The sequence below is a fragment of the Aythya ferina genome, assembly GCF_964211825.1.
Source record: "Aythya ferina genome assembly, chromosome: 3".
Lineage (NCBI taxonomy): Eukaryota > Metazoa > Chordata > Aves > Anseriformes > Anatidae > Aythya > Aythya ferina.
Genome location: NC_140298.1, coordinates 14,787,339 through 14,814,108, shown reverse-complemented (window position 1 = coordinate 14,814,108; position 26,770 = coordinate 14,787,339). Strand labels below are relative to the sequence as shown.

The window sequence follows — 26,770 nt, the reverse complement described above, 5'->3', positions numbered from 1 at the left end:
CATAAAGGTATAAAACTTTTTTTTGTTGGGATATAAATGCATTGTTCCTTTATTACCTTTATTATTCTTTCCTAAAGAAACAGAAAAACATTTTTTTTTTTTTTCCTGGGCATGGTAGTGAATTTGGGAGCTATTTTTCATAGTGAAGAGTCTCTTGGTTATTTTTATATCACTCTTTTGGACTTCTCTGCTGTATGGAAAGCACTTGTTCAGCATAAAGGCTGCAATATTCTGCTAAGTAACCATGGGAGTTACAATTGTAATTATCAGCATTTTAATGGAAAACATCATCTCCTCCAAAGGTTGAGTGAAACCTTGCATGAAATTCAAAGCAAAAGTGCTTTTTAAAGAGGCAGCAGTATGAAAATACAGATTTAACTTCATCTGTGCCAGCCTGTTCCCATGAATTTCTGTGCCTGGGTTTGAATCTGCCTGACATCAGCTGAAATGCTATGAGCGCATTTGTAGATTATGGAACTTCTAAGTGTTATTTTTATTCTTTCCCTGTAATGTGGAATGGCTGTACACAAGTTCTAGTGGATTTTTTCACTCCTGAATCACAGGAAAACACTGAATAATTCAGATTGGAAGGGACCCTGAAGGTCATCTTGCCCAACCCTCCCTGCTCAAGCAAGGGTAGCTAGATTTGGTTGCCCAGGACCATGCCGAAGTGGGTTCTGAATATCCTCAAGAGTGGAGAATCTACAGCCTTTCTGGGAAACCTGTCCTAGAGCTCAGTCAACCTCACAGAAAAATAGCATTTCCTGATGTTCAGATGGAGCCATCTGTGTTATAGTATGTGTCCATTACCTCTGTCCTCTCACTGGCTGCCACTGGAAAGAGCCTGGCTCCATCCGTTTTACTTCAGATATTTGCACACACCGATGAGATTCCCCCTCTGGACTTTCTCTTGTCCAGGCTAAATGGTCCTAGTTCTCTAAATCTGTACAATAGACAAATCAGCCTCTTTGTCATCCTTGTGTCATTTGCTGAACTCTCTCCAATAGCTCCAGCCTTGACCCTAGGGTACACTGCTAATTGCAGGCCTCCAACAAGACTTCATACCACTGATCACCATCTTCTGAACCTGCTCACCATACTGGTTTCAGCAAGGATTAGTTTTCCTCCTAGTAGCTGATTAGGTGCTGTGTTTTGAATTTAGGATGAGAATAATGCTGACAGTCACTCATCCAGCTTTCAATTCACCTCACTGTCTGCTCATCCAGCCCACAATTCATCAGCTTCATTGTGAAGATCTTAAGGGGCACAGTAACAAAAGCTTTGCTGAAGCCTGAGTAGACAGTGTATGTCCACTGCTCTCCTCTCATCTACCAATTGGGTAAAGTATTTTCATTGTTAAAGGCTACGAAGGAATAGATTCTATGTAAATGATACCATTGAAACATGAAAAACTAGAACATATTCAATCTTTCACAGCATTTTGCCATTACATTTTACTTAACATTGAAATCAAAATATCAAAAAAATACCCCCAAATTAATTTACTAGTTACCACCCTATATGATATTTCTTCTTTGCCTGAAAATATTTGTAATATTAATTTAAATATAAATGTCAATTTTCTTGAAGACTGGGAAAATGATAGAGCTCATTCAAAGCCTGTGAAATGCAAACTGTTTCAGACATTTTTCCTTTTTTCAGTTCTTTCTGGTTTTGATCAGCTAAGTCTGGACACTTTCTAAAGGGCAATGACATGTCAAACAGCAATGAAAGCACAGGAAACCAATGGCAAGGACTATGTACATTTGCAAGGACTATGTACAAATGCTTGAAACATTTTCCATGGAAATGAGTCACAGGTTCAAAGCCATAGTGATCTGAACTTGCTTCTTCAGTAAACTAGGACATGCTCTAGTATTTAAGTCTGTCCTATCATGAGATTCATTGCCACTACAGGGTCATTACCTGCTCTACTAAAGGCATAAAGCACATGTTGTTGCCTACAAATATTCCTACAGTACTTTGCAGTGAGAACAATGCTGCTTTTTACAAGCTAAGCCATTTGCCTATCAGCAATAGTTCATTTGTATGTTCTTTCTACTCAGTCTATGCATAAACAATCCTCCTCTGGTCTGACTTGTGAAGCAGTGTTTGAAGCTTTGCCATCATATTCCAAAATAAGTTTATTTTCCTGTATAAATTTTTACTTACAGAAACTTTATTAAATACAGAAACTTTATTAAATATGGAGACAGAGTAAAGACCTAATTCTATTATTTCACATGCACAGAGCAGTGGCTTAAAAAGCCACTATACTTTATACACTGTACCTTATTGGATTTCATTAAAATTTAAGGTCAATGCTACTGATTTACAATTTCTTATATAAAACCTCTTATTTTTATTTTATTTTATATTTCCCAGAAAGGTCTCCTATCATATGTCACACTATGTGAAATATAAGGTTTTTCAGTGCATTGAAATCTCATTGCCAACGGTTACAGCTGCATTGTAGTTACACTGTATTGTAGCATACTGCTACCTGAATGAAGCCACCAAGGACCTAAGTTTTGGTATAAGTAAAGCCGACAACAAATGTGACAGCATTTTGTAACCTGGTTATTCTTATGAAGTGAGTGTGTCCATGAATATACATGTAGGACATAACCTGGAGCATTTACAAATATTTTTGTGTCAAGTCAATAATTTTACACAAGCTTTAATTCTGTTCAATCTACTTCACTCATCTGTGAAGCTTATCTGAGAGTTTTATTTTATTTTTCTTTTGAGCAGCTGACATGATATACTTGTTGACCAAAGATTTATTAAAAGACATAACATCAAGTTAAAATGAAAATCTTTACTTCAATAAGCATTAAGGTTGGAAGTGAAGCATATAAAAGGTAAGAAATACTACAGCAGAAATTGTCTATTCAAATCTAAATCTCCTCTATTTGCTGCATATCCTTTACATATGTGCAGATGTTCTGTTTTAATTACATGCATTTGTTCACAGAACATAAAAGGATACACACAGGATAGAGTATGCTCACTTAATGAGTAGATCCCCATCTTGAGTTTTTATCTCTCTTACTAAATGTGTTATCCTCTGCCTTCTTCATTTTACATTATTAAAATCCTATTATGAAATTATTACTTTGCTCAAGGAATTTCTATTACCATCACTGTGACCAGTTCCTGAAGACTCATTTATTTTGCAACACCTGCACAAAGACTGTGGACTAACCATTTTATACAAATAGTGAAACACAAATATACTAGGTTGGAAAAGGGTGGAAAAGACCTCCAAGATCATCTGGTCCAACCATTCCCCTGCCTGTTGTTTGATAGCCAGTGAGACTGGGAGGCTTGTATCTAGTCACTGTCTCCCAGCTTAGAAGGCCTTCATCAGAGAGCCCTCCTAGGAGAAACATTCCTACATTCTCACCTGCTTTCATAAATTAGTATGAGTGACCAGACTTGGTTTCTATCACTGCCTCCCTTATTGCATTGAAAAAGGTCCTTGACAAGGTAGCCTTAGAGGAGCAAACACTTTCTGTATATACACCCTTACAACCCCCAGACCTGCATAGTCACTGTTTATGTGCTCCAGATCTCCTCTGGAAGGGTCTGACTTATTTCTTATCCTTCAGTAACTAAATTTTGCTGGTAGTGATCCTATACAAAAAATGCTGTGTGACTTACCCCAGGATTAAATGGCAACACACGAGGTATAGCTGATGCTCTTATGCTAACATAATATTATATTAACATTCTTTCTTGAATGCCTCATGTATTTACTACATTGGATCTACAAAAGAGGCAAAAGGTCTTAGAAATAATGTGTTGCTTTGATTCAGTCTCAAAGACCATCTTCTGCTCTGAAATACATAGGAGAAAAAGAGTGTCATAAGTTCTATTGAAAGTATTGCATAATGTTATAGTACAGTTTTAACAGCCTTTTAATGTTTAATTTCCTTTTATTAAAAATAAAAATAAAAATGCTTGATTTATTGTATATTTATTTCCATATAGTTTACAAGCAACCTGGGACCTTGACAACCTTTTCACAGGCTTCAGCTTCTTTTCTGACAGTATCAACAGCAACAATATTGATTTCTGTGATTCAAGCTTTTGTTAGAATTACATTAAGAGAAAAAGGTGGCCTGTAATGCGAGGCAAAATAATGTAATGGCTATGTGCCTACAACAAGCTCTGTACCTCTAAACAGAAAGACTGAGATTAAAACTCTTTTGGAATTTCCCAAAGCCTAGATGGCTAGCACTGAAATTAAAGAGCAGCTTTGTTGAGAGCAGCAATTATTTTAGGACACTGAAAAAGGACAAGCAGAAGGAAGTATATTTTCCAAGGTGGACAGAGGCTTTGGTCTAAAGCCTAAGGGTAAGGCTGGTGTTATAATTTACATGTTTCATTAGGAAGTTTTATGTTGAGCCACTTTTTAATCAAGCAGTAAATACTTTTACTTGACAAGGATGAAATTGGTTCTGTACTTCAGCAACAGTGTCTGGCTAATGATGAGAGAAATGCATAAAAAGCTGATTTTTCATGGGGGGCAGACTCAGACTTACCCATGTATTAAAATGTCCTGTATGGAAGAAAGGCAAGGCAAGGGAGAATGTGGGAATTTTGAAGGCAATGAAATTTGCCTTGGATATTTTCCCTGAATAGGGGACAAAAACAAGGTCAAAAATACCAAATTGGGGAACCAACAGCTCCAATAAGACAGTCAAACTGGAAATATTAACTCCATTTCATATGTCATCCCTCTCAGTCAAATTAAGATGCTGTGACACTTGATCAAACTGCATGTGACTTTGAGTCACCTTGATACTGTGTCCAGGATGCTTTCAGAATTCAGGCAAATTCCATACTCTTTCCTTGACAGCTTATTGCTCAGGTGTGCCCTTCGTGATGACCTTACATATCTGTGCAGTGTCATGTACCACACTGTCAGGGGAATATCCTCCCAGCACAAGACACTGAGACAAGATATTGTCTAAAGAAAAGAGCTAGGCAGAAGCAGAGGCACAGTGGACATGCCAGATTCATTTTGAACTGATCTGCATCAGAATGCTTTGAGTTCAGGGCAATGAATAATGCTTTGATTCAGATTAAATACATATGTAGATCTTTGTGGAATTTAAGCAAACTGTCCTTGAGGAAAAGAAAAAAAAAAAAGAAAAAAAAAAAAAAAGAGAAAACAACAATGCACATTCTTATCTGATTGTAGTTATCATGTAATAGAGCCAAATGATATACATGTACATCAACTTACTGCTGTTATGCTAGAGGACTTGAAAAAAGTGTATATAAAGTCACCCAAGTATCTACTTTGTACCCATCTTCTTTTCACACTTCCACTGTTCTGCAGCTCAAACAGGAACAAGTGCATTCACTGAAACACTCTCTCTCTATATATATAAATTACCAATTAATATTTATCCCACCGGTTATTGAAACAATAAGTGTTACACCATTAATCTCCATGTTCTCAAGTGACAGCTGCACAACTCCTATAACACAGGGGCTTTTCTGATGATCACCAGTACATGTCCTTGATTCATGACAGTGGTATCAAGGTGTTGATAGGAAATAAGAATGTGCAAGAACACTGACAGCTAAAATTATCACATTGTGGAGATCTTCCTGTGGCTGAAAACATATCAGTCCTCTGAAACAAACTTCAGAGAAACTTGTAAAATTTAGATATATTGGTTTTAATTATAGTTTTTTGTTGTTGTTGTTGTTGTTTGTTTGTTTGTTTGTTTTGGGGGGGGTGGTGGAAACTAAACCATTTGCCTAACTAGATTTATATGAAACTTTTTATCTTATGTGTTCAAATGTACCCCCAAGTCACAAAATATCTGTATTTTTGGTTGCTTTTAATCTCCATTTTCAAAGAGCCTTTGAAAGATGCTTTTCTTCAGCCTATAGTGTTTTTAACTTAAAACACTTAAATGTTTTTAATAAAAAATAAGAAAAATTCATTCAAGCTATAATTCTACTCCGTATCCATTTTTCACAAAGGGCTATATTTTGGGCCTAAATCTTTAACATGTAAAGAAAAGAACTTGCGGTAAAACTGAGAGATTTTTATTTTTTTAATATTTTTTTTTTTCCACAAGGCCTATTTGCTAGGTGAATGAAAGAAAAATCAAGTTAAAATCAATGATGCTTTCTACTCTCCTGAAATATAACATGCAGTCAATATACTGCTGAGTAAAATGGCACTGTCAACTGAATGTGGGGCTCTAATGGCTTTCAGTCTTTGTCATATATCACATATCTTTGGAGTTAACAAAGCAGAACCAAGGTCCTGAAATACAGTGTTAAAAATCCCTCTGTCCTCTTCAGATACCATCCTTAGAGACATATACAAGGAGAAATAAATTTGGAATTAACATTAAACCAATTCTACTCAAGGCTGCATGTAATCCATAATACACCTTAATGTATTGGAGATTGTTGGTGGAGACTGGAAAATTAGAGATGGTTTTATTTGAAATCTGAAGATAAAGATGTAGAGGTAGAAAGCAAGTAATGCTCTGTGGTAACTACATAACATGGGCACATACATATCAAATAACCATCTGACATCAGTCTACTACTCCTAGGAACAGGCTAGTGGGAATCAGTACAATGCTACAGAAGGCAGCGTAACAAAGACCATTTGAATAAACTGAAGATAAACTCTCTAGAAGATGAGAGGCTGTGGAATATGCAGGGGTATGATCATCTCCCAGATGGAAGAAGAAAAAAACCTATTTTGCTCTCCTTTTCTACTGGACTGAACCAAAAGGTAAATCTGATGAAAAAGTGTTTTTAAATATAAGACCATATCACTAGAATGTCCCATGGTCAAATGCATGTAAACAGCGAGGCACTTTGCTTTTTGCAGCAAGAATAATTTGCTCTTTTTCAACAGCAAAAAAAATGTACTTTTTCCATTTTGTGTTTCAAGAGCCTCTCTTTATTTAGTCTTTCATTCCCTCCCATCTGCGACTAAATTTAGTACATTAGATTCACTTGGTTTAGGGGACTTCTTCAAGAGCTGAATTTCTCTTGCTTTTTCTTTTACTTTAGAAAGAAATAGCAAGACTGGAGAACTAATAGGATACATAAAAACTGAGCCATGTAATTCTCTCCACTTGCATAGGTAAATAGATGCAGGAAAATAAGCCAGAGAGAAATCCAGCAGAAATTGATTGCACAATAAGCATAAAATTCAAAATAAAGCAGAATTCTTGGTCTTTCACATACCAATTTCCAACAGTAGTGCAGATCTGGGTGCATGGTATATTCTGCTTTTTTGATCTGATCTACCAAGTCAGGTTTTAATTCGTAAATCAAGTATTTTACATCGTGTAGATGGTGCTGGGCCTTGAAGAGCAAGCATTTGTTTATGTTTTGAATTGAAAATGAGCAGTCTGCTGTAAATTTCAAATAAAGAGGCACTTAGAATATACAAGATTTTATGGAATGAAATAGAAAAGATATATGACATAAAGAAGTTTCACACAAGCATAGTTATTCAGTTGTAAAATCTTGAGATTAGTATGTTTTACAAAATAATAATATAATAGTAGTAAATCAATAGAAAGCCTGATAGAACAGTTTACCACATAGATTAATGTGGCTTCCTTTCTTTTTGAGCAATCACATTTCAAATCATTATGTAAATATCTAAAAATTCTGCAATAAAGGTCACATCATTTGTTGTTAATCATATAGTGAATACTGAAAGACAAATGGCTTCCTTTCCAAACCTGAATAAGCTCTTAACATGTGTCTCTCCTGCTGATTATTCTACTACAAGATTACTTACCAAAGTTTTTGTAGACCATAGGGTCATTATCAGCATATTTTTCATATGTTATTATTTTATAGCTTCTTCCTGACATTACATCAAAGCAAAACTGATTATTATTTCAACATCAGCCATCCTGACAAAAACAGATATTTGTTCCAGAGGAAGTGGATGAATCTTGTCATATTTATGTATACCTTTTTGCTACTGGAAATATAAACTGTTAATATTCTCTCTAGATTTCATGTTTACTCCTCCTGTATAAAAATGTTACTAATTAAAAAACAGAGAAGAATCCCAATATAACGTACATTCAGAATAAGTTAAATGGGAATGTGGCTGTCAGTTTCTCAGCTATAAAACAGCTGCAGTAATATTTCTATGACTTTAGTAAAAATTATGTAAAAAAATAAACAGCAATACTATAGTGTTTCACTTCACTAAGGTCTGGCAATGTAACTAAGTCACCCAGAGAATCTTAGCTCTGTCTAGGATAAGTAAAATTAAAATCTCAAAATTAGAAACAACTGCCCAAGGTAAGTAATACTAAATATCCAAATTAACAGAAAAAAATGTTACTTCATTCTTCTAATCTGAAATTCCAAACAAAATTTGCATTGCTCTAAAGCATACTGCATTTGTATCACATAAGGGCAAGCATAAAGCTGAGATAGTGTTGGAATCTCCTATGATTAGTGTATTATAGTGTATTATCAGTAGTATTATCAGTTTTATACTACAGCATCAGCCATAGATGAATCCTGAACCCTATGCCAATTACAGCCTTCACACTAATGCAAGGTCCTATAATATGAAGTCCACACTAAGTCCTATAGCTCTTTCTCCAATGCTAGCTGGTTTTATTTAACCTTATCCTTCCCTGCCCCAAACTAGGTTTTCATGCAACATGTTGCACACAGGTATAATAAAACTGGAAAGATTCTGTATCATTTCTTATAATTTTTTTTTAAATTTGTTTCTATTTCAAATAGTAATATCAATTAACTGAATTCTATAAAATAAAATTATCTAAAATTATCCAGTTCAATTAATCAATTGCATATGGGAATTCCTGCAAAGTTACCTTTTTCAGTTGCTGAAAGAAATCATTATCTAAACCCATCACCAAAACTCAACACATTGTTTTTTTATTATTTAATTTTATTTCATATCTGTCTGGTGAATGAGCCAGAGCCAGAACTTTATTAAGTCTCTGCTGCCATGGGATGTGACTTATTGCAAACAAGTGAAAATCTGTAGTCAAGGCAGAAGTAATTAGAGCATGTCTACAGTGATATTCAATGTGTAACTTCTTGCCATCCATCTCACACCAAAGTTGAACTCTTCTGAAGCCCTCACTTCACATGTTGAGCAGTCAGGGATACTGTGGACTGGTCCACACTGGTCCAGAGACAAGCTGACTTTCCTCTGGCTCTGTGTTTGCTAAAATACAAATTAGAGAAGATAAGTAAAAAAAGGTGAGAAGCCAGAAAGAGGGAAGTGTGAGAAGGCTGGTGTCAGAGTGCTTTAGAGGTTTCTGTCTTAAGGTTATTCAATGTAATGATGGGTAGTTTAGAAGAAAACCATCCTTGGAGTAGGCTCAAACTCAAACCCAAAAATTCACAGGGCTTTGTTATCTGTGGATCAGACAGAGAGTTATACAATATGTCTTGTCAATGAGAATAAAACAGCTTGATGAGGAATTTAAAATCAGCCCAAGCTATCAGAAGAGCAACACTCTGAAAAGGCTTTAAGAATGGGAAGAAAAAAAAAAAAAAAAAAAAAAAAAAAGCTAAGGAAAGGGGATGTGGGGGAAAGAGGAACAGTTCCAGGGACACAAAATGATCTGTTATTCTAATTGTTCTGCTTATTATTCTGTAAACACTCTGGCAAATGTTCTCCATAGTTATCAAGCATATGTTTTGAATGCATTATGCAAAACAATTAGAAGCACCTGCTTCCTTTTCTATTCATAGAAAAATGTCAATATTAATCTTATTCTCACTGTCTTTCCAGAGCTATCCTTTGGCTAGACACTCCCCAGGCAGCTGTACTAGATCCCAGTCTGCTTCAACTCTTCATATTAAATTCATAGAATCATAGGATGGCTTGAATTGGAAGATCTTTAAGATCTTTTAGTTCCATCCCCATTACATATGCAAGTTATAAGACTCACTTTCTTTAGCCTTCCTTGCATATTTCCTCTGCACATCTTCTTGCCCTTCACCCTATTACACAGAGACCCTGACCACTGTAACTCTAGTACACTGACTGTTTCTTCTGAGTGGGGAGCTGGGGGTCAGCCTCTTCTCACAGATAACTAGTGATAGGACTAGAGGGAATGGTCTCATGTTGCACCAGGTGAGGTTATGTTGGAAAGTAAGAGACATATCTTCTCAGAAAGAGTAGCCAAGCATTGGAATGGGTTGCCCAGGGAAGTGGTGGAGTCACCATCCCTGGGGGTGTTCAAGGAAAGGCTGGACATGGTGCTTAGGGACATGGTTTATTGGGTGATATTGGTGGTAGAGGGATTGTTGGACTAGATGATCTTGCAGGCCTTTACCAACCTTAATGATTCTATGATTCTAAACGTCTTGTCTTAAGGAAGGTCTGTGTTTACATGTCCAGGGCAACTCTAACACTGGGTACAGTGTGGTCTATCCCCATCATAGCTTCACTGAGAATTACTTTGCTAAAATCTTGCCTGAGTTATTTTCCTCTTGTTTTAAAGCAGGAATGGCAACAGCTCATACTCCAGCACCAAACCTGGCACAGAAGAATTTTAAGTCCACAGAAAAAACAACAGTACCTCCTTCCTGCACAACATCACTCCAGGAGGAAGATCCTTGCCAGATTAAAGCCATTAGAGAAACTACAGGTAACTCTTCTACACAGTGTGTTATGTGATTGACGAAGCAAGAAAGCAGGAAGGCAAAGGCTAAACTTATGGACAAAATGGAGTTTACAGGTTAACATATATTCCACTTTCTTTTTCTGTGGACATCTGTGCAACCTGATAGCAGTTTTCTATGAGAAAACCTCCCCAAGAAATGTATATAGGGGAAAATCCTAAAACACACTAATATCATAATGATAAACAATGTGATCCTAAGCTCAGTGAGTGTCAATGGTCTTTCTATTCCAACACCTGCTGTTCAGAAGAACTCCTGGATGGAAAGGCAATACAGAACAAATTTTGATACTAACATGATGTGGAAATATAAAATGGTCATATAAAGAAAACAAATAACCACAAAGAGAATATCAAACAGCTTCTCTAACCACCTCAATCATTTCATAACATTGCCAGAAGTTCAGATATCTAAGTCTTTTATCTTATTTTTCTTAAGGTTTTGAAATTTGTTGTTGCTGATGATGAAAATGAGAAAAGGAATGTTCATGTCATTCACAGAGAAAAATAAATAAATAAATAAATAAAATCCTGCTTCCCCATACCAGTATAAAAACTAACAATTTAGCAAAACAAACAACAACAAAAACAACTCAAATTCAAATTAGCTTTAAACAATTCTGATTAGTTCTGAAATAACTCGCTCATTGCCAGTCTGTTATGTAACTAAAGGAGAATAAAGGAATGTCTGTTTGGCAGCTGCACAAAAAATGGGTGGCAGAAGAAAGCTCTTTTGAAGAGAAGCTGCAGGGGACAACAAGAGGTAAGAAGACCCTGAAGAGAACTACTCCCACAGTCTTTTACAACATTATAGACTGTTAAGCTTAATAATATTAAGCTTTAATTTATGATCAAACAAAAAGAAATTTAGAAGAGAATATAAAACATTTGTAATATTCATGAAGAATTAATGAAAACACTTCTTGGAAATTTTATGGTTGGTTTGTGTAACTTATGCCTCTCAAAACTAGAGTGAGTAACAGGAAATCAGTCAGCTCTGGACTCAGTTATTTCCTTAATGTCTTAACACCTTTCAAATTCCTCTCCTAGTGCCACCTTTCTTTTTCCAGTAAAACTGATGGTCTGTACTATTTAACAAAAGAAAAACAAAACAAATTCAACAAATTTGAAGCACAAAAACTTGTAATCTCAGAATAAAATTTTAAATAAGTAAAATAACTTACTGCCTGTAAGGCTTTTGTTTTTACCTAATAGCAACAAAAGCTCAGTCAAAACGTCAAAATGCAAATACAGATTAGTATTTTGAATTTGATTACACATTTCTCATGAATGACATACAAACAATGCCTTTGCTTGAAAAAAAAAGTAAATATTGTATTAATATGAATATTATTTCAAGGACAATGTTTTTAGTAACTTAATGTTAGCAAATATTTATTAAATAGTTATTTTAAATGACTTCTTCAAAATCAGATTTTTACTGAAGGGTGTGATATTTGTAGTTTTAGAATTGTTTGTGTAGTTAAGTAATGCAGACAATTTAACTTTATGACTATATTAAACAAGGATTGTTAATGAACCTCAAAGCTTAAGAATATATTTGAAACTATCTATCTTGTCTTTTTAAACACTGTACAGTAATTTGAATGATCATTTTTAGTGTTTTTTGGCAAATCCTTCAGTGCAATCTATTTGACTTGGAATAGGTCTAGAAAAAATCTTTGGCAATTATGGGACAGGAAATATTTTTAATGATGAAATAGCTTACTACATTAAAGTAGGACAACAGCATATGTCCCTGTTCTTGAGGCAACAGGACAATGATTTAAAAATTAATCTCTTCCACACATGATACTGTGACAGACTGGAAAAGGTTTGACACAAAGAGGACACATGGAGTAATCCCTTCCAACACAGCATGCATATCCGTATAATACGTTTATTTTATATTCCTTTTATCTTTTCTTCCTGGATGGGCACATAAAACTCATCACTGCAACAACAACCATGCTTTGTGGAAGTTAAGCCAGGAATACATGTGGGAGCCTGATGGATTTTTATTTTTCTTTATGAGGTTCTGGCATCCAGTTCTCTAACCTAGCCATTTGCTCACATCACTCATTCCCAGAATTGCATGGGGTTCTTACTGAAAGCTGGTGACTTTACTACCCAGACTGAAAACACACCATTAAAAAAAAATAATTCTATATCATGAATGGATTGCAATATTCATCTGTAGGGAAAAGAGTTCCCTTACATATCAAATGTTGATTCCAACATTGACATGGGAATTAGTTTTAGTGACACCCACTTTTGATGATCCACATGTTTGCCAAAGAAATAAAACATCTAACATGGACAAAAATATGTAACTTTTCCTGGAGTAATCAAGTCTTATTTCAAATTCAAGACAATGTCACACCATGTACAAGCTTAAATCTCTGGTGGAGACAATGGAAGTTGAAGGCACTCTGTACCTTGCAGAACACGTGATATTATAACAAAACATTTAGATTTTTCTTTTAATTCATATTATAATTTACATAGAAGTCAACATCAAAAGTTATTGGTTGTATGAGAAAAGGTTGTTTCCCAGATACAAGAGCTGAATAAACTTTATATATAACCTATCATGTCACTATACAGAAATTCTTCTGCTTCGTTGGGTGAGTTCAAATTTGCATAAAAATCTAATGATTTGAAGACAATACCTGCTTCTCAAAGGTACAGAAATTGTAAGGTTCATCCTTTGTTGACAAACACTTACTATCAAGAGTAGAGCCATTGCACTGCTGATTTGCAAAACTCATCTCAGGAGGAAGAAAATGTTGCACGTGCTGGTTTGAGTATTGTCATGGACACATTAATTGATACAGTCTTGGCTTCAAGAAACTAGCAGAGATTGTGGTTGTTTTTTTGCTTTTCAATTTATTAATTTATTAATTTTTTTTTTTAAATTTAGCTTCTCACACTGCAAAAATCAAAAAGAAGGACTAAGAGATCAGGTAATTAGAACATTACATTGGTGAAAGCATTATGAAAACAAAACAAAACAACAAACAAACAAACAAAAAAACATTTTCTAGATTTGATCTCAAATCACCTCAATAAAAAAAAAAAAAAAAAAGGTAAGGGAAGAAAAGAAACAAATACATTCTCCTTCAGGTGGTGGTAGTGAATAAACTTAATACAAGCATCTACTTCAGCTGGTATGAATGTATATGTATGGTATACTCACAAAACAAAACCAACAACAAATACAATCTACAGTGACAAAGGCTGAAGAAATCATCTGGTAACATATCATCTTACTGCAGTATTAACTGAAATATTATCCATAGATTTTCTCATTCTTTTTTGTTGCAGAGAGAATAAAGCCCATTCCATTGAACTGTGAATACATGTATCCCAGCTATGCAGAAGAATATTGTGGAAGTCAACATGTGTGATATATCATATAAAAAACACTACAAGTAGAGCTACCCTTGACCTTAAAGAGATGAGCTTTCAACATGTGCAACTATTGATTTTGTAACCATACAACCCTCTAAGCATCAATCCAACTTTATCTTCAATATGACTACCAAATGCAGGCTGATCAATGTCTGTATAATGCAAATTGCTGCTTAAACACCACCACCACCAAGAAGTCAATATTTACTCACACAGTGCATGTAACAGAAAGCGATCATTGTACGTATTGCTCAATTCAATACATGGTCCAAAAAAATGCATATCACATATTATCATGACACAAATTAATGCTGTATTTACAAGAATTAACTTGAGAGAAATACCACACTAAGTTGACTGGAAGGTTGTTTGGAATACATGAGTTGGTATTTTGCAAAATATTCAGTGGTTATGGGGTTAGCAATGTTATTTTAGATTTGCAGCATGTAAATGAGATCAAAATGCTCCAGATTTCATTTTCTTGTGGCAGAGGGAAAGAAGGTGATTTTAACCACTTACTATAAATAATAAAATATTCAAAGATATTGCAAAAGCCAAACTGTGTCATTTATATAATGTCTGTGACAGGTTTGGGAGAGAACAGTCTGTCTCCTCACTCTGAACTTAAGCAGGACCCCACCTTCTAGGGAGTGAAATCTGAAAGTCACATTAACTTATTGAAGACTCATGATATTAAGTGCAATGTTCACATTTAAACTATTTATCACAGTTAGAGCAATGTTTATATTTAAACTATGTAGTGTCTTCAAAATGCCATTATGATCATTTCATTTAAATACTTGCAGAGGGATTCTTTATCATTTCATACAGCATAGCTCACTTTAACCCCACACAATACTGTGGTTGAAACTGGAGCATTTTACCCCCTTTGAAATACCCTCCAAAAGTGAGCATTTGGGTAAAAAAGTGTGGGTAGCAGTTAGGAACTTCTATCACATTAATATTTAGGTTCATTCTCAGGATCTGGGTTAAACATTCAGAGGTGTTTAAAACCATAATTATCACTGCAGTCAATGGCAGGTAGCTGCAAAGCATCACTGAAAATTCAAGTCTTCACCCTTATGAAAGTCCACAAATTCTGGACTGACCAGTGCACTGCAGGGATCATTCATGGAATACTGCAAGCATGTGTACTTTTTTCCAACACCAGCTGATATCCCACCTTCACATCTCAAAGTTAAGCCTAAAGTTGTGTCTACCAGTCTCTATGTTGTGGTCATGAGCCCCGTGTTACTAAAGTGTGAATAGCATGTAGTAGCACATCTCATGGATGATACCTCAGCCAAAACTGTATTTATATGTAGAAATACATAGAAAAAAAAAAAAAAAAAAAAAAAAAAAAAAAAAAAGACAACTCTCATGACTTCCAGTTAGGTCTTGTGTTATAATACAATTTTTAAACTGAATACAAAAACTAGCCTAGAACAACTACACAGAGTCCCTAAAAAAATGTATCTGAAACCCACATCCTATTTGCTGGTTCTCACATTTTGAGAGTAGTTTATCACACATTTAGGAAATGCACGCTGGTAGCCAGCACTTTCATTTCTGTAATTAGTAGTCAGTATTCTGACATTTAAAGCTCTCATGCTGAAATAAGAGCTGATCTCTTATCACAACTTTAAAACTGCTTCTGCAGCTTGCACATGGAAGGGAATACCCTCTGTTCTTTCATGTGTTTGTCAGTTGTGATCTTGACAAGCTTGTAAACATGTCAAAAGCTGACACTATCATTTAACTGGATTTAACAAGTCTTCTAGTATAAAGTATTTAACATAACTGCTAAGTTGTCCTCCAATCTCCAAGGAACATTTTTTGGTGCGAGAAAGGAGTGGAAATTCTAAAGATATTAGCAGAATATGTTTTTCATTGAAAATCATGTTTTTTACTGAAAGAAAAGAAATTAAATGTTGTATTACATATCGACTTGTATACTGGTATATGTCATAATTGCATGGAGATCATGGAAAAAAACAGCATTTCAAGCTCCATGAATAATTTCTGTGTTACTATGTTTTGTTTAGTGTAAAATTCATTAATAAGGTATTATCTCAATGATTCTAAACAACAGAAAATCTGAATTCAGGCACTAAAAACAATCCTGAACTTCAATTTCTAAAAACTTTTTAGTTACATTTTTGTTCTCATATGTTTTCTTTCTGAGTTTTGAACCTGCATTTCACACATTTTCAGAGGTTCCTTTTTTCAGTCACAAGGGGAGATATGCAGAAGTTTTTAAATGAACAGCAAGAGGCTCACATATTACCAATTCTCCGGAAAATGTGCTTTAATAAACACATCAAATAATCTGCTATTCATTACGATAATATAAGTTTCTTACACAGGTCATAAAATTCCTCCAAGAAGTGTCCACATAACAGTGGTGTCTTGCTTCGATTAATAAATACAAATAGATCTGGCAAAATTTTACTTCTTTTGTGTATGTCTCAGTATAGACATTTCCATGTGTAAGAATATTAGCAAATTAGCTTGTCTGTGCAGGCAGTCTTCTAGTGTCCTCTCTGAAACAGTAATATTTAGTCTTGCAGGTAAAAATATGTATCTGACAATAAAATGTCAGTAGCTCCCCCTGATGTAGTGTGAACATTTTAAAGAACAGATTAAATGAAGATTTATTTATTTATTTATTTATTTTTTAAGTGCTATAGTAATAGTCTAAAGCATAGAATCGGGCAGGAAAATGGGTAAGCATTTATGTATACATTAAATGCATGGAGAACATCCATGGCTATTTAGTTACCAGCTTTATTCACTACATGGGAAAGCTGACAATATGTTGTTTTTCTCCATTTATATATAGATATTCAAATGTATAGATTATAGATTATATTGGAACTTTAAATAGACCAAACAGGATAAGTTCTATACTAATTACATGTATCAATTCCCTAGGAAATATTATGTAGTAGAGGCATGTGTGCAGAAGTGCTCAATTTCCCTAGATTTCAAGGCTGTCTAGATTTTAAGATTTTAAGAACCTTGTGAAAAGAACAAAGAGAACACCCTTCTCTGTAGTTTCAAGAAAAATCTTTATTGAAAGCTAAGGAAGTCTTTTAACAGTTTTCAAACAGGGATGAATTCAACAAGTTCTATCTGCAAGTGCTTGTAATTTCAAGGCAGGTCTTGCTGCATCTTTCACCTGTTTTCTTTTTCTGTTTCCAGAGAACAGAAAAGACAGAGTTACAGCAGAATCTTTAGTGAAGTATGGGTTTTATTGTACCTTCCCAGGCTCATTAGTACAGGTAACAGCTCCTAGTTGTTAAGAGACTCTGGGTAAAAGCATCAGCAGTCAATGATGCTAAAGCAGAGGTACGTGCAGAGACTATGGTTCAGGCTCTGTCTTAGGCTGGGGATAATACTATAAACCCTGGTTAGGGAATGTTTGGGTTTGGGTTCTATTCATTTTATTCACATTTCATTATGATTTCATTTTCACGCTCAAGTCAACTTCACACCTCTCAGACTTGCCTTTTTTCAAAGGAAACTGAAGAATTATCAGTCATATGCTGCTCTCAGTAAAATTGACCTTTTTGTTAGCATGTGTCTGGAAGGATTTTCTTTTTCCCTTTCCTTTCCTTTCCTTTCCTTTCCTTTCCTTTCCTTTCCTTTCCTTTCCTTTCCTTTCCTTTCCTTTCCTTTCCTTTCCTTTCCTTTCCTTTCCTTTCCTTTCCTTTCCTTTCCTTTCCTTTCCTTTCCTTTCCTTTCCTTGCCTTGCCTTGCCTTGCCTTGCCTTGCCTTGCCTTGCCTTGCCTTGCCTTGCCTTGCCTTGCCTTGCCTTGCCTTGCCTTGCCTTGCCTTGCCTTGCCTTCCCTTTCCTTCCCTCTTTTTCTCTATATTTAGTCATTTTGAGCAATAATAGAAGCTGAAATATAGCCTTCTGGTTTACACTGGCTTAAACTTTTGAAATGCATTCTGCTGGAGGGTTCTGTTAGTGCTTTTGTGCCCTTTTTTTTTTTCTTTTTGTTTTTTTTCCCCCTCTTTACCGAGTATCCATTCCTTGCTGTGAATATGAATGAATGAATAAGAAACATAGTTTTGATGAATACACAGTCAAACTGCAAAATCTTCTGGTTCAATAATGAAAGCAACAACAGATCCATAGTTGTATACCCACATGCATTATCTATGTTCATCTACTAAACACAAATCTCATTGATGTACAGCGAGGGCCTTTATAAGGTCACTGTAAGGTTGAGCTATTGAGGGAAGATCTGGTGGTGTACCAGCATCATCTATACAAATGCACAGAAGTAGTTTTGTCCCAGAAGAAAATCATTGGAGTGAGGGGATTGATCGCTGTCTTCAGGACAGTCTCCTTTTAGATGATATATGGAAAAATTTTCTATCTCCATATGGTAAAGGTGCCAGTGCCAGAGTAATTTTTTTTTTTTTTTTTTTTTTTTTTTTAGCAGTAGTCCCTGTCCTTCCCTGTATATCTATGTCAGAAAGTGAGCATAGTACTTTTTACTTTTTGTCTTCCTTGCACTCTTCATAGAAGCCCAGCTAGAAGTTGCAAAGAAGAAACACCACCATCCATTAAAAAAAAAAAAAAAAAAAAAAAAAAAAAAAAAAAAAAAAAAAGAGAGAGAGAAAGAAATACTTCCACATACTTCCTCCATGTTTGTGGCATAGCTGGCATAAAGAAATTTAGGTTGTTCCTTTTCATGGATGGGAATGGAGGGGACATTGCAAATACCCTGTACTATAAGAACTGCATGTTCTTCTCCCAGGTTACAGCTTCCAGCTCCCAAGATATCTTGGGCATCACAGTTTTGAGTCAGCTTGTATATAAAATAGCATACAGCAAGAAAGAAGAACATAAGTGTACTGCTTAGCTTAAAAAATAAAAATCAAAACAAACAAAACAGAATAAACAGTGCTGCTACAGGCTGTACTGTATAAGTAGAACTTGTCAGTTTTCTGACCTTTGCTGCCAGTGGCTACTGCTTTTTCTTATGCCTGAGAGAAAACAGATGATCCACCAGCTGGATTGCCAGAACAAGTCCTTCAAGAAATAGATTCTGTTTCTTTCACTGTCAATGGAACCTTGAGACTAAGTTTTGAAGTGATGATAGGAGCCCACATGTTTTAAAATCTCATTAGGCATCAGTGCATCATCAGGACCCCAACTATAAATAAAAATACCTCTCATTCCTTCGTTGTGCAGTTTTTAATGCGGGCAGAATTTAAAATGCTGTTCTCAGAGGGAAAAGGCACATGGCTAGTCCCATCTCCCACTGTACTGAATTTCATGGTCCACCACTATGAGATCTTTGCTATTTACCTGCATGAGCTTTCCTCATGGCTAACAGTTTCAATTTTAAAGCTGAAAATTCCTCTCAGGAAAAATCTCCATGGAGAATTTAAGTATCAGGATGAAGACTTTGAATCAGTCAGTATTTTCAATATGCATACAGAGCAGAATAATGGGGTGATATATATATAAAATATTTTGGATACCAGATGGATTTCTGCCCTTGAAACCATTCACTGCTTTCAGAGTGCAAGACTTCATTCCTAGATATAAAAAAATCATCTAATTAGTTCTTGATGTCAAGAAAGTATATTTTAGAGTGTCCTATTCCATGTTGACAAGGATAAGTCAGGCTTGAGCTTTTTTTTTTTTTTTTTTTTTTTTTTTAATTATTTATTGTCTACATTGTTGTTGTTAAGGAGGTGGAAGGGAAGGTTTCATTATTCCTTGTTTCAGGCTTGTTTTTCTATCATATCAAAGAAATATACAGCACTGGAGAGTAATGTAACAAAATGGTGGTAAGACTTATTAATGGTTGGAAAGAGCACGGAGGAAAACCAGTTTTCCCTTTACGTCTTAATCAGTTAACTTTTGTTGATCATGTGGGCTGACTTAAGGTGCAAAATGCATATATATAGTATGTATGGACAGTTGTCAGTTCATGAGTTTTATACCCTAAAATGCTGGCATGTACACCAGTTTCCTCCCAAAATATGATCACAAAAACTTGTTGCTGAGCTTGACCTAAAAACTTTTTAGTTTTAAATTAGTTGTTACACATCTGAATGTGTATGAATGAATGAACAAATACATGACAGACAAAAGGCCAGTGATCTTGCAAGTGTGTTGCTAGATGTGAGACAAAAAAATACTGATGAGAAATAGAATATCTTAAGGCTGCTATATTATGCAGTTTCTACTTTCTAATCTCAGACAGAAGTAGTTTGTTTCTTTGACCAGTATACTATGTACCTTAAAATACTACATGGATGTATTGAATACCATCTGAGAATTCCACACATTAACCCTATAAGATGTGGTTCCAAATGATGTTCCATTTGTATACAAAGCAAAAAGCTTTGATATTTTGCCATAACTAATTTTGTACCAATCAGAACATTCTTATTTCCTAAATGAAAAATTAACTTCCATGAATACAAAGACTAACAAACAAACAAACAAAAACAATAACAACAAAACTATTATTAGTTAAATAAATTAAAAATACATTGAAACTAGAAATTCTCTTTTCTGGGAATTTTTTCACTACAACCACTTGTTATTTATGAAAAAAGAGAAAAAGCTTCTAAACTGTATATGCTGCATATGAAAGATAGCTATCAAATGTTCACTTTATCAATGCAGGAACATGTAATTTCTTTCTGACAAACAGATGGTCAATAGTTTGCCAGTGACCACAGCTACTTACACAGTAGTTATTTTACATTTCCATAGTATCATTTTCAAGATGAAATAATGAATACTTGCAAATTAGCTATTAAAGTATCTAAGGCAAAGCTGCCAATTTTTACTTCATTTTTAACTATACATCTCAGGAAATTGAATAGACTAAGTTCACTCTATAAATTCAAAACTTGGTAATTATTATCTTGAACTTATGCAGTCCTAACAAGTTATTTTTAGTGGGATACAGTTCTTAAACAAAATCTTCCTTCGAATGCCAGAAATTTGTAACCAAATAATTGTCACAATCCCATCTCTCCTTTGACAGAATTGCAGGAACTAATGAAGTCAAATTCTGCCTTAGCTAAAATCTTCTTACTATGCTGGAGATGTTCTATCTCTATTTATATTGCTGGTGAACAGTGATCCTGGCTTTCAGTATGCAAAACCACTTGTATTTATAACTTTGATATATTTTAAAGGTCAAAGGTGTTCTTGATAAATACACTTGAGAAAAAAGATACAGGGAAAAGGCCATTCAAACTTTGTCTTAGAGAAAAGCAATTCAAAACAAACAAGCAAACAAACAAAAGCAAACAAAAACTCCACCCTATATAATTACAACATTTGGAAGTCTCAATAAGGGAACATTTTCACATTTTCTTACACTGGAATTAGGAATCTCCCTGGACTACAAAGGTCATGTACTCAACGGCAACAAAGGGAAAAGGAAATTTTATTGTAGCTGGGCAGAACAGTACATGCCCTTCTAGACACAGTGACTCAAATATTGCAAAGAGCCTGTTATACTAACCCAGTGTGCCTTATCCAGTGTTTAGTCAGCTGGAAGTGTCAGTCCATAAGGATTTTCTTGTGGGCTTCATTCAGCAAATTTAGTCCACTCAATTGTAAAGGACAATTGTAACCTTCAGACATGCTCTGTAAGTTTATGGAAATGATAAATAGTCTTTATTTATTTATTAAAAGGACAGTGAACTACTGGAATAAGATAAAAGGGAAGCATTGATTTTCTGTTGATGTTTCCAGATCAAAACTAGACATTTTTCTTCAGAATAGTTTCAATTCTGACAAAATTTAGTGGGTTAAATACATTTTTTCCCCCCTGGGTGTTAGAATTGATATTGAATTGAGTTTTTAATGTTTTTCATAATCTCAGAATTTCTAAAGGCAGAATAACCCATGATGTCTTCTGAGATGCTTCAGCTCTCCTCACCCAGACAGCACTTAAAGTGCAACCACCAACATCAGCACTAATGCACAGCCACACCATAATTATTCTTACATTTCTATCTATACATATATACATATATAAATAAAACTGTTTTCACATCTGTAAACAAATGACTGATAGCTAGTTTTAACCAGCTGAACCATACAGCTGTTCTTGCAGTGCAAAAATCAATTAAGACATCGTTGAAATCCAGGTTAAGAATAGGAAGTTCGCTTTTCAAAGGTGGTGACTAAGACTGAATGGCAGCATCAGAGGTTAAAGTGCTGAATTTTTACCCCTTTTGGTAAATAGATGAGAATTCTTTAAAGCAGGGGAATAAGAGATACTTTTTTCTTTATTTCTTCCATTTCTTAACAGTCAAAAACAGGTTGAGAAGATCATTTTCATCTTTCTGTATTTTATTTTTACCTGACAGTATAGCAGAAGGAACTCAGGGAACCAGCATATTATTTTTCTTTTCATGTTATTGTTTAAATTGCAAGTTCCTTAGAATCTGACGGTATTAAAAGAGCAGAGAGTCACTGTGACAAGTGACAGAGATCTTTACTGATGGTAACAAGTTTATCTTGTACATAGAAATTGTTTGAAAGTTCTCAGCTATCTGAAAGAACTCAAATTAGAATTTGGGGGCTGTAATCCCAATAGATACACACTAATTATTGGGAACTGTTAGAAGAGAGAACAGTAGTATTTCTTAACACTGTTAGAAGAGAGAACAGTAATATTTCTTAACACTGAACATAGCAAATTCTTAGTCTTTCTAGAAAGACACTGAATTTAGTTGAAAGGCAAGGCTTAAGCCACCAGTCCATACTATAACATGAATAATAGCATTTCTCAGTGTATTACTTTGCAATAAAATACTTTACTGGGCAATACTGTCACCAACTGCCTCTGTTTCCCCCTACCTCCAACATACCCTTTCACCACTCAGAGAACAACTTGGTTTACAGACAAACATCTGTAAGTAAAGAGGATGACTGATGAGTACTCCACTGATGAGTAATGGCTTAGTGTAAAACCAGTCCATTAGATACATAAACATTTTAAAACCTGAGGAGTCTGTTAACTTCTAATAGTAGGCAAATAGATTATTTGTCATCACTAAAGCATTAAGATATATCTTCATGAGCAGACCTGTGCAGCAGTGATCGGCATAGGCTATTTTCCTTTTGAGTGCTATGTTTCATTATTTTTGTACTATGTAATATGTGACAAAAAAAATCATATTTCTATATATAAAGGATGTGTAGAAAGTACTGACTGGGATGAAACTGATTCCCTCTTTAGTTAAGCCTCCAGCAGTCACTCAGACACTGGAAATTCCTGTCCTCCCTTGCATGTGCTGATGTAAGTGGCTTTATTAGGTTTACAGTGACTTCAATGCTGGTAACCACTAAGTCTTTTCTCTGTGATTATATTGAATTATAGAATGGCTTGGGTTGGAAGGGACCTTAAAGAACAGCTAGATTCACCCAACCTGCCATAGGCAGGGATGCCACCCACTAGGTCAGGTTGGCCAAGGCCCCATCCAACCTGGCCTTGAACACCTCCAGGGATGGGGCATACATAATCTCTCTGGGCAACCTGTTCCAGTGCCTCACCGCCCTCACAGTGATGAATTTCTTCCAACTGTCCAATCTAAATCTATCCTCTTTTCGTTTAAAACTATTCTCCCTTGTCCTGTCACTATATCCATGAATAAGGGTATACTCCCCCTTTCCATCCTTTTTATAAGTTCCCTTTAAGTATTGAAAGGCAGCAATGAGGACTCCCTAAAGCCTTCTCTTCTCCAGGATGAACATCCCCAGCTCTTTCAGCCTTTCTTCTCAGGAGAAGTGCGCCAGCCCTCTGATCATCTTTGTGTCTTCTTTTGGGACTGGCTTCCAATCCTCCTTGTCTTTTTGGTCCCCTCCCTGTGCCCAACAGCAACAGGGCAGAGGCTCCACCACCCTCTGGGGGGCATCCCCCAGTGCCCTTCTCACAGGCACACCAAGGAGTTACCCCACCAGTCAGTCTCCTGCTCACACCCCCTGATGCTCAGTCTTTCCACCTCCTCCCTGAGCTCAGCCACCATTTCAAGCAGACATTCCTGAAGAACAGGCGGTCACCCCGTTGCCCTCCCCTGGCAGCAGCAGGCTCAGGCACTCCCTGAACAGCCTGAACAGCCATGACTCTGGGCAGGCCCTCTATCTGGGTCGCCACAGTGTTTTTGGAGTGAGCTCTGTGCCTAGTCAACACCACGGTAGGTAGGTGATCTTGTACACTGCCAATACGTGGTGCAGAGCCCCGGGCCCTGCCAAACCAGCTGCACAACCCCAGTTTATACACACTGCTGGCCCCTCCCCATGCCTGGTGGGCATCGCGTGGTGTCACCCTCCCTGGGGCTGTTTCTAGGCAGGGGGCGAGGGTGCTGCCGCCATTGCCCTGACAGCGCCCCCTCCTGTCAGCCTCTCTCGCGAGAGTGGGCGGCTGAGGCCTGGTGTCTAACTTCCTCACAGATGAAAAATAAACAGCACCCAAAATATCTCAAGTAAGTTATCCTCAAAAGCATGTATACACTGGAAAGGTTCTATAACAAGAGGCTAACCAGTGTGAGTCGTTTGAAATAATGAAACCTGCTTAAGGACCCTGCTGAAGTCTTTCATAGAAACATCAATATGTGTTACTTCAGTACTAACAAATAAGGCAGAACAAGTACTTGTGTCATCAAATAAATGTATAAGCAATTAAAAATCAAAAACAACAATATGTTGCAGTGCTAAGTTAAGAGCAATTTAGAGGACTTAAAAAAAATGGAAGTATAAGATGTAAAGGCTGGCAGCGATAAAGAGAACAAGAATGAGAACACTGGCCTTGTCAAAGTGGGTAATTGTGGATAATTCATAGAACATATTGGAAAGCAAGTCCAAGCACATACATTAAAAGAGGACTTTTTTGTTCTTTTCAAGTGTCTCTGTGTGTCAAACATCTAAGGTCTGGAAGGTTTAAATGGGTTTAAATTAATCTATACTCAATTATTTCAGGTGTCCTGCTATGCATACTGCTGATTGGAAATCTAGATTATAATTTGTGCCACATAATGCCAGTAGTATAGATGTTTTGGTGATATTATTTAAAAATATACCACCAAGTATATTTTACTAGATTATCCATTTAAAATATTTACCCTTTCTGTGGTCATTTTTAGTTTCTGAAAGGCTGACAGACTTACACTGAGTTCTAAGAAATCTAAGGTTCCAAGGATACTTTTCTACTTAAAGTTTCTATTCTTCCTTCTGTAACTTTATTGTTCATTGAATGTGAGGCATGGCAAGTTGTTCAAATATTCCAGCATTTGAAGTAGCAGATCTGTAAATATTTAAACTGTCACGCATGACTACTACTCTTCATAAATAAAGCATCTCAGAGTGTTTAGAAGGACTGTTGTTCAGGACTCACAAGTTGTTCCCTCTCTTTGTCTTGTGAGCGCTTGAGTGATCTTAAAGTATCAGTCCTTCAAGGCAAAACTCAAACGTCTTCAGCACTGTTGCAATAAATAATATGCTCAGTTTTGCCTAAGCAGGAAAGAGAAAGCACAGTAGTCCACCACATGAATGAGAGGGCTTTTATGATAGGAGACTTTACATGGAGTGAAAATGGGCTGAGCTAATTTGATTTTAATAGGCACTGTGAATATTCTTCCCAGGGTATGGAGTAGTGTCTGTGCTGTATATTTACACTTCACCATTCTGCATACCAACTCACATACACAAGACCTCTGCACTGTCAAGAAGAAATATCTATTTTTTCAGTGACTATTATATTGACCTGTAGATGGGTATGTTTGTCTTAGGAGCAAATAAATAAATAAATAAATAAATACACCTTTGTATGAAAATCTAGATGAAGAAGAAAAACAAAATCAGAATGAAAGGGATGTAAGAAGTCCCAGTTAGGATGTATAAAGAACAATAATCTCTGAAACATCTGTTAGATGATATCATTTCTCACATGAACAATATTTAACAATAGGCATTAACATAGCACTTACAACCTTTTCCAAAAGCACAAAGAAGGAATTACTATTTTTCTCTGTCTCACAGTGTCCAAACATTTTTGCATAGAAAGAATACTGCCATCACCAAAAAAAAAAACCTCCTAGATTTGATACACATGCTGTTTTGAAGACTGTTGATGGTGTCTGTCATCCATGCTTATGTATTTGTGTATAAAGAAAGAACATTCATTATCACCTTTGAAGATATGAAATGTTCAGTTGTTTACCATATGTAATGTAATTTCTGACCAAAGATAAGGAATTAAAAATTAATTGTTATTAAATAATTAATGAAGGTAACTTATTGAGGCTAAACGCATGTCCATGTCTTAAGAGAATGTTTAACGTTGAGGAAACTTGCAGGGTGAGATGTGGCAGATATGCGAAGAATCTGTTTCATGATAGTCCACTTGGCAACACAGCCTGCAACCTTAGGTGATACCAGGGGATCTTGGTGTGCTGACTCTAAGAGATATAGCATGGAGGTTGGAGCAGAGAGAAGACAGTGAGGCCAGGCTCTGTGCTGTCACTGCAGGGATGGGAAACCTGATGTTACTATGGAACTAATAGCAATGGCCAGCCCTGAGTCTAACTGATAACCAAATCATGTCTCTGGCTGTACTCATTACAATGCCAAAACACACCTCCGTCCCAAAGGCTACTTG

General features: G+C 35.8%; 1 protein-coding gene across 1 annotated transcript; it reads left to right on the top strand.

Moving 5' to 3' along the window:
* Window positions 1-6,626: 6,626 nt before the first annotated feature.
* Window positions 6,627-14,659, top strand: LOC311435267 (uncharacterized protein). The gene is made up of 4 exons (XM_084516102.1): window positions 6,627-6,781; window positions 10,524-10,667; window positions 11,400-11,463; window positions 14,028-14,659. The coding sequence occupies exons 1-4, from the start codon at window positions 6,701-6,703 to the stop codon at window positions 14,108-14,110; spliced, it is 372 nt and encodes a 123-aa protein (XP_084372228.1). The 5' UTR covers window positions 6,627-6,700; the 3' UTR covers window positions 14,111-14,659.
* The last annotated feature ends 12,111 nt before the right edge of the window (window positions 14,660-26,770 follow it).

Excerpts from the sequence above, each read along its gene's own strand:
- LOC311435267 (XM_084516102.1), top strand. The coding sequence starts at position 6,701 with ATGCAGGGGTATGATCATCTCCCAGATGGAAGAAGAAAAAAACCTATT. Across the intron at positions 6,782-10,523 it reads CTACTGGACTGAACCAAAAG|GAATGGCAACAGCTCATACT; the intron begins GTAAATCTGATG and ends GTTTTAAAGCAG. Across the intron at positions 10,668-11,399 it reads AGCCATTAGAGAAACTACAG|CTGCACAAAAAATGGGTGGC; the intron begins GTAACTCTTCTA and ends TCTGTTTGGCAG.